Source organism: Rutidosis leptorrhynchoides, chromosome 8 (assembly GCF_046630445.1).
Source record: "Rutidosis leptorrhynchoides isolate AG116_Rl617_1_P2 chromosome 8, CSIRO_AGI_Rlap_v1, whole genome shotgun sequence".
In the NCBI taxonomy this organism is placed as follows: Eukaryota; Viridiplantae; Streptophyta; class Magnoliopsida; order Asterales; family Asteraceae; genus Rutidosis; species Rutidosis leptorrhynchoides.
The window spans coordinates 360,963,202-360,972,184 of NC_092340.1; the positions used below are offsets into that span (position 1 = coordinate 360,963,202).

Genomic DNA, 8,983 nt, shown 5'->3' on the forward strand with positions numbered 1-8,983 from the left:
GACAATCACCATTTAAATGGTTTACAATAATACATCTGTTGACAATACAGTCAAAATAAGATACATGGTAATGGTTTGATGAATGCAAGTTTCTTGTATATAGCATGTATGACTCCAAGCACATAACTTGTATCACGTATGAGCAAACAGCGGAAGACTTCTAGAATCCTGAGAATAAACATGCTTCAAGTGTCAACACAAAGGTTGGTGAGTTCATAGTTTTAATATTACACATAATCCGTATATCAATGTGGATTACAAAAGTTCAGTTGTTTTATTCAAAACGTTTATCAATAGGTTTTACATAAAAGGTGAATCACAAGATTTCAGTTGTTTCATCCGAAACGTTTATCAATCAGTTCTACAAAATTGAGCACCCTGGTAACTAAACTTTAACGTTTATATAATTTGTACCGTTTGTATAATCATCTTAATAATACACGCAAACCAACGTGTACGCTTCTCAAATAGCATACGTCCGTTAAAAGGCTAGCGCTCTAGCTCGGACGGGGATGTCAAGCCCTATGGATCCATATACAATTATTCGCGCCCATCAGTCCATATCCTATGTACTGGCAGCTACTAGTTACCAAAGCTAAGGGATTTTCGATTTAACTCAGTGTAGAATTTTGTATGTACTTGGGTCTTATTGCGTTTAAAATAAATTGCATGTATTCTCAGCCCAAAAATATTTAAAGTATTTAAAAAGGGAGACTATAACTCACGCATATAAATATTGTATATCGGTTAATAAAGCATTTGCATGTATTCTCAGCCCAAAAATGTAAAGGGTAAAAGGGATCATATGAAACTCACGCATATAAATCTAGTATTTTCAGTATTTATAAACAGTCGCATGTATTCTCAGTCCCAAAAATATATATTGCAAAAGCATTTAAAAGGGGATTAATGAAACTCACAGTTTAATATTGATATACAATATTGCAGGAAAGCACGTAGACGCATCGGAGATGATAAACACGAGGTTTGATTCACAAAAATACCCCCGAACATTACCCATAATTTCCTTGGCAATAACCCATATTTTCCTTAGCTCTAGCTCGCTCGGAAACTCGTTTTGAAAATTACTTGGACAGCACTCCGTCGTAATATTTTTTTGTACATTATTATTTTTGTATCGCAAAAATAATAACACTAATAATAATAAAAAAATAATAAGATTAATAATAATCTTATTAATAATAATAATAATAATAATAATAATAATAATAATAATAATAATAATAATAATAATAATAATAATAATAATAATAAATAATATTACGGAGTATATATATATTTGTGTATGTGTGTGATTTAAATCGAGCGAAAACACTGAAATTTATAGATGTGGCCTGAAATCTGGAGTCATGCAACTCGCATGGAAATGGCCTTCTGGCCATGCGACTCGCATGAGGACCAGGGACAGCTCACATTGTTTTGGCTCCTAGCTTGTCGACATAATATAAAATAAATATAAATATATAAATAATTAATATAATTATTTATATATTATATTTTATTCTTGTGCATAGTAGACTAGATATTTTTGGTCCGTTGCGTCGGGCGTTTCTTCTTGACTCGGGTCCCGGTTCCGGATTTTCAGACGTCCTTGCGTACTATTTTATATCGTGTACTTTGCGTTCCGCAACTTGTACTCTTGTCATTTTTTAGACGTTCTTCATCAATAATTTGAACCTTTTTAATTGTATCTTGTACATTTGAGCATTTTGGACCTTTCCGTCTTCAATTCTTCGTTTTCGCCTTTTGTCTTCGCACTTATTAAATATAAACGAATATTACTTGAATATGGAACAATTACAACTAAAATCCTGTCTTTCTTGGGGGATAATGCTATGAAATATATGTTCCTTTTTAGCCTTATCAATAGCCTTAAATTATCCCTTAATTATATCACTCAAAGTGTATCTTAAACTTTCGAGTGTTTTGGTCATTTACTTCTATAAATCATCGTCTCGCTATTTGTTAAAATACATTTTTATAATAGCGTTTTACTGTAGCAAAGTTACTGTAGCAAAGTCAAATTTTACTGTAGCAATTCACTGTAGCAAATAGTGATTTTCGAAAACACTGTAGCATTTTGAGTAATGTGGCAATTTGAAAACACTGTAACAAATTAGTGTTTAACTGGTTCATCTTAAACGCTTTAGTTAACTTATCTAAATATCAATTGAATCAATAAACGAATGTTACTATCGTTTATTATATATATGTATATATCTTTTTAATATACATAAATCAGTTTTTAAATACACATTGGAAGTTATTTATAAATAAATTTTAATAATAAATATTTCAACTTATCATATACATTCAAATAGATATTTAAACCAATAAGTTTAATGTACGGTATCAAACAATTAATACATTGTTACCTTTTCATGTTATAGTATATATGTATCTATTTACATATAATTGTTCTCGAATCGTCGAAAATAACCGAATGGTATTTAAATATATAAAAGTAGTTCAAAAATTTTGAGATTCAGTTTTACAGACTTTGCTTATCGTGTCGAAAATGTTAATCATACAAAGATTAAGTTTAAATTTGGTCAGAAATTTCCGGGTCATCACATAGATGAACTCGATCTCTGTGCAGATTGAACTCAATCTGTGTGCAGATTGGGTTCAATCTGTACGAAGATTGAGTTCAATCTGCATATAGATTGAAGATCAACATGCAACAGATTGAATGTCATATGTTGATTCCATCTGTTCGATCAATCTGCACATAACATAAGCTCAATCTGCAAGCAGATTGACTCAATCTGCACGCAGATTGACTCCATCTGCAAGCAGATTGAAGGTTAGTCTGAAGGTGAGTCCGCTGGTTCTCTTGGTTCTCTACTACCTTTGGTTCTCTACTAACCTTCAATCTGCGTGCAGATTGAGTCAATCTGCGTGCAGATTGAGTCCACTATTTCATTTTGGGATGTCCCAAATTAATTGTCCATTTCTATAAATGGATAAAAATAATTAGATAAACACAATACGAGACACAATCAGTGGAAACCAAAGCTAAAATAATGTGACATTTTGACATCAAGTTATTTTAACATATAAATATCTTTATACTATATGCAGTGCTCATTATCTTGCATTCTAATATGATCCTGCATTCAAAAGTATGCCTTGTTCAACTTTATTGTTATTATGTTCTAAAACACCACACGAAAGCCACCTTAAAGACACCCTATTTTTTAGATTCAAAGTATTATAATCAAAAACTGCATTTGTTATCGTCATCATATTGTACCATTTACCAGCATAAATATTACGCCTAAACATAGGTGATTCATTTAACTTATAACAGATGAAACCTAGCATTTGATCAAACAGATACAAACGTAAACTCCAATTACATTAGTATCAAAATATTTATATCTAATCTCTTATACAAAAACTGTAATTTTCTAATGTAAAAATCCCTAAATACCATCCAAAAGGCTATGGACTGCACCGCAAATAACGGAAGCTAACTTCTCATCACTGGTACTAATAACAGTCCTTGTTTCTTTCACTTGTATTGAAGCCATATCGGGCTCAAATACACACAACATATTTGAGTCAAATCCATCCGCATGTTTGACTTTTTCGATTGAACCTTTGACGCCGACCTTCTCTAATTCTAATAACAAACTTTCTAAATCAACTTTACCCCAGTGCACCAAAGGCCTCATTTCTGAACACATCGCATGTTTTTCAGCAAGTAAATAGTGTTTCCCGTGTTCCATTAAAAGCTCTCCTTTTAATCTAGATATGGTCAACTCATGCTCTTTTAATTTTGATAAAGTCAACTGTGAAACCAAGTCTGTTGTAATATGTAGCTCTGAAAGATTAGTTGAACTTGGGACACGAAGCATTTCACTTTCGATGTAATATAAACATGATGATGATTCACTCCCGGAACCAATGTACGGTTTTGCCTTATCTGGAAGCTATTGATAACAAAGTGTTAGAAAGTAAAACAATCATAGAGGTGGTAACATGGGTGGGTCAGGTAAAGCGTCAAAAACACAACCAAAATCAACCCTAAGTAAATGCATAAAAAATGCTACCAATATAAGTTTTGGCTTAAGCATCCTAAGCAATTCTGGAACCTTCTCCAACCTACAAAACAACAGGTTGTAACTTACAAAAAACTACTAAAGTTAAACATGTATGTTTTAGAGAACATAGATGTATAACAGTAAAAATATCAAGAAAAGTTAATGTAGAGCTTACTTTAAACCAGAAACAAACGAACATTCCAAAATGTTCATTGTTATAGGCTTGAAAGGAGCGAGTGCAAGATCAGAGTTAACTCCTTCCTGAAAACATATACTTCTTATGTTACTATATACAAATAGATCATTCTATATATTTAATACAAAGATGACTCAGCTTGCACAAATATCAAAATCAATTAAAGTAAAAAAAGAAAGAAAAAAAAGTAATCGAACAACGAACCTCAAGAACTAAGAGTGAGTTTGGATCGTGATGCCAACGTTGAAGTAAATGTACAGAAGGTCCAAGCCGTAAGCTCCAATGAGGACAAAAAACTATGCATGGCTCCTGCCACATCATTCTGCATGCATAAAACTAAAGTTAGACCAAAAAAAGGTATAAACTTACCAATTTGTCCATAGACAAAATTACGCGGACACTCCTTGTGGTTTGCACAGATTGCACGTACAGTCCTCAAGATTGACGAGCGTGCAATGCATGTGATACAACTTAAGGAATTTTTTAACGGGCATCAGTGCTAGGGACTGTACGTGCAAAACGTGTAAACCACAATGACTGCGAGAGAAAAAGAAATGTTTAGGGACTGAACGTGAAATTTGAGCAAACTACAGGAACTGTTCGTGTAATTTTGTGTTATCTATAAATACAAGTTTAGAGGTTAACAACATGGAAGGCCCGGGTAACAGGTCGAAACAGATTCAGATTGAAATAAGTCAATATATAGATACAATTACATATGTAGATAACATGAATACACCAGATAAGTCCACAACTTACAGTAATTCATGTGAGTAAACTGTCGGAAATACATGGATTTTTTTCTCCTTCATTAGCTCTTCATGATCGAAAACCGGCTTGCCAGAGTACATCTGCAGGACCAAATAGAATAGAATATAATTAAAATTTAATATTTATTAAATATAAAATGCAGATTTAAAAAATCTTGTAACACCAATCAACTTAAGCAGACGAAACTTACCTTTTCCTGTCGATCTTTGCATAGCCATTCTGGTAAAATATTGGTGTATGCTAGTAATTCCTCTGCCACACTAGAAATTATATATATCGGAACCTTCAAAAACACAACATCTTAGTTTTTACGTTACTATTAACTAGAGGTGGCAGTTTTATACCATTTTAAAAACAAAAATTGGTTGATTATGGTTATGTAGTATCTGCAACCAATGAGTATGAAATGGAAAATGATTGAATGGGTCAAAAGTCACCTAAAATGTATTTTTTAATGTAAAACCTACATGTATTATTTGGTAAAAACCACCGGAAAATGATTAAAAAGTCATATTTGACGCACCAAAATCTTTTAAAATGTGTTGAGTGTTAAGGGGCAACCCAAACCAACCAGTTCTGTTTGGAACAGCACATTTAAGACCCATTTTGACCTCAATCAAATTCAACCAATTACCCAAACTGCCCATTTGGCATACTCTAGTATAAACAAGTAAAACAAAATACCTTCACATCAGATGAGTCCATATGCATAGCAAATAACTCCAAAAGCTGCAATATAATTCCGAGCCTTCCAATAGGTATTAAAACGGACCCACCAGCGTTTAGAGAATTCAAAGAACACGAGCATATAAAGTTCAGTTTCTCCATTTCTTCAGAACTCTCGTCAAAACTCGGTAAAGAACAAGAATCCAATTCCCGTATGTACTCACTGTCACTGCCAAAAGTTGATTCGAGACTTAATAAAGATGTTTTCCAACCAAAAAGGGATAAAGAAAATGGAGGACAAAACCAATATGACAGTTTTGAGGTCACCATTTTAAACAATTTATAAATGGGTCAGATTGATTGTCTTTATTTCAAATGGGTCAACACTTAAATAACTAAAAGACTTTAGATTTCAAATGAGTCAACACTTAAATAACTAAAAGGCCATATATTTCGAATGGGTCAACAAAAAAAATCATACCTTTTAGTTGAGCAATTACCTGCAACGAGAGAAGGACACATGTTCTCATCGTCAACACAACTGGCCCCACTTAATGAAGCAAAATCAGCATATATAAGTACATCACTTCCTATGAGACCATGTAAATCAAAATCCATTGCAGTGCAGGATGAAAAAATTGAGCTTGAAATATATGAAATATTCCTTTTTGGACTTTTAATATTCCAATTACATGAACCTATTTCTAAACCAGAGCTCAAAGCCTTTATAATCAAAGTCCCATTATAGCATGCTTCTTCTGCATATTTAAGAGTCTGAACTTTTCGTAGACAATTTTTCACATCCTCTGCACTGAAAGGAATCTTAAAGTATCTCTTAGTACCGATACAGTACAAAAAACAACCATATAAATGAACATATATTTATATACACAATACATGTGTGCACGTATGTATGTTAAAAAAAAAAATCTTAAAACCTGTATATTGGCATCCAGCTACCAAGGTGGGTCCCGTCTTTGCCGATAATTATCTCTTTCAGTGCAAGAGGAAGAGTTTCAAGATCTTCCCAATTAAACAATTGAAAGAAATTAGTCTCTTCAGGTCCATAAAATTGCTTCAATTCAGTATGCATTGTAACAAGGTCCTCCATTATAAACTGACCAAGCTTTGTTGTCACCTCAGTTGCATATATCTAGTTCAAAAAAAAAAGAAGAAAAAAAAAAAAAACATTAACATAACATGAAAAAGATCATGAGAATATACTAGTAAAATGTAACTATAGGTGGAAATTTCGACCCATTTACATGTAATTGAGTCAACAAGGGTTATGTTTTATCTTTAATTTACCAGGTCAAACAGAGATTTTGAAAATACATACAACCAATGGCAGAACTAGGATTTTTTTCACCGGGGGTAAAAAAAAAAAAAAAAACTGTAGCAAATTTTTTGAGCAAAATATGGAGGTTTTGGGGCAAAAAAAAATGAGGTTTTTAGGCAAATTATGGAGGTTTTTGGACAAAATTTGACGATTTTTGGGCAAAATTTGAAGGATTTGGGGCAAAAATTGAAGAATTTTGGGGTTAATTTGAAGGGTTTGGAGCAAAATATGTAGGTTTTGGGGCAAAAAAAAAAAAAAAAAAATCCACCGAGGGCAAAGTCAAAAAACCCAAAAAATTTACACTGAAAATTGCAAATCCACTAGGGGCGGGCGCCCCACCCTGCCCCCAAATAGTTTCGCCCCTGCATACAACACAACAAAAACAGAGCAAAGATTATTAGTTCGATACCTTAGCAGAAAAACCTTGTGTGCGAGTAAGATAAGGCAAGCCCAACATTCCCATGGGATTCGATATCAGTACAACATCGATCAGCGAAACATCCCATAGGCTTAATCCCTCGATGGTTTTATAGTAAGGTTCTGCAGGTATTAAATTATTCTGATCAAGCAGCTTCTTCTTGGTTTCTTCACTTTGACCCACACATGGTTCATCATCATATAAACTAGTACTAGATATTGGGGAGAAGATGGTTAAAGCAGATAAGTCAAGAGGACAGTCAAACAATATGTGAAAGCCGCATAAGTTGAGTATATGACATGGTGGTAAATTGTAACCACCGTTATGGCTCAAACTTGTCTGCACATACACAAAAGCATACATACAAGATATAAGCACTCAGACATCAACATATATCTATATCTGTATCTATATTAAGTAATTCAAAGCGTAAGTTCTTTCGTATTAAGAAGCTTTCAAGAGTCTTAAATTTCAACATAATATATTTCAGATAAAAAATGTGAAATTCCCTCTCTTTAATATTTAATCAGGTATTTTGTTAATGATATACACAGATAAATAAACCTGAAAGAAACAGAACCAAATACATTGAGAAGAGAGAAGAATCGTACCAACTTCATAATCGTTATAAGGTAGAAAATAAAGTTAAGTGCTTTATCAATCAAAATGCCACCTGCACTCTGAAAAAAAAAAATCAATAAAAATCACTAATCAATAATAATAATGAAATAGTAACAGTAATTAGGTGCAAAGTTTGCTAGTAACGTCTTACTATTTGATGCGCGTTTCATAATGATGGGAGATGTGTGCGTGAACCGTGATGAAGAACAGTTTCTGGGTAGTCAACGTTTATGCAGGGACTAAAAAGTAATAACGGCGACGGTTTTCTTGATCATTGAAGGGTTTGATGGACCAAGATTGAGAGTTTCAACCCTAAAAATCAGGACAATGAATGAGATGATGACTGAAATCAACGATATGTGTGGAATGCGGGATTGGGCATCGGGGGATTTGGGGATTTGGGGATTAGGGTTTATTAAACGAACGACACGCACAGTGGACAGTTGAATATAAAGATTATTAAGAGCACCGGTAACTTACATCATCTATCAGTCAAATAACGTGACTAGGGTTGTTCATCGGTTCAATTTTCAGTTTATTCATCGGTTCGATTTTCGGTTTGTTCAGTGTATTTAGTTTGGTGTATTCGATTTTGTAATTTTTTTTGGGCAAAACTGAAAACCGACCAAAAACCGAATTCAAAATGGAAACCAAAACCGAGAATCATGAAAAAATTCAAAGTCGTGGCAGTTAAATTGTGGCGTTACTGATTTCTTAGTTATTTACAACCTAAAACAATGACATACTATTATATAATCAAGAATTCGATAATTTATTAAAATTAACAACTTAATTGTGACATTTACTGCTTCCGTTATTAAGAATATGAACATAATAATTTGAGTAACAGAAATTTAATGTAGGCCACCTAATCGCCATATGAGTGAAAACCTATTTAGATG

At 33.1% G+C, this 8,983-nt stretch overlaps 1 protein-coding gene across 1 annotated transcript; it reads right to left on the bottom strand.

Annotated features, from left to right (window-relative positions):
* Positions 1 to 3,253: 3,253 nt before the first annotated feature.
* On the bottom strand, positions 3,254 to 8,339 carry LOC139861628 (uncharacterized). Its single transcript, XM_071850078.1, has 12 exons — positions 8,233 to 8,339; positions 8,072 to 8,140; positions 7,452 to 7,799; positions 6,642 to 6,856; positions 6,185 to 6,514; positions 5,722 to 5,932; positions 5,228 to 5,320; positions 5,026 to 5,117; positions 4,471 to 4,588; positions 4,246 to 4,331; positions 4,080 to 4,131; positions 3,254 to 3,959 (listed from the first exon to the last, which is right to left on the bottom strand). The coding sequence occupies exons 2-12, from the start codon at positions 8,078 to 8,080 to the stop codon at positions 3,450 to 3,452; spliced, it is 2,064 nt and encodes a 687-aa protein (XP_071706179.1). The 5' UTR covers positions 8,081 to 8,140; positions 8,233 to 8,339; the 3' UTR covers positions 3,254 to 3,449.
* Positions 8,340 to 8,983: the final 644 nt, after the last annotated feature.

Bases quoted from the DNA above. Each gene is read 5' to 3' on its own strand.
- LOC139861628 (XM_071850078.1), bottom strand. The intron at 6,857-7,451 runs GTATCGAACTAA...TTTTTGAACTAG, and splicing joins CACAAGGTTTTTCTGCTAAG to ATATATGCAACTGAGGTGAC. The intron at 6,515-6,641 runs GTTTTAAGATTT...GATTCCTTTCAG, and splicing joins AGCTGGATGCCAATATACAG to TGCAGAGGATGTGAAAAATT.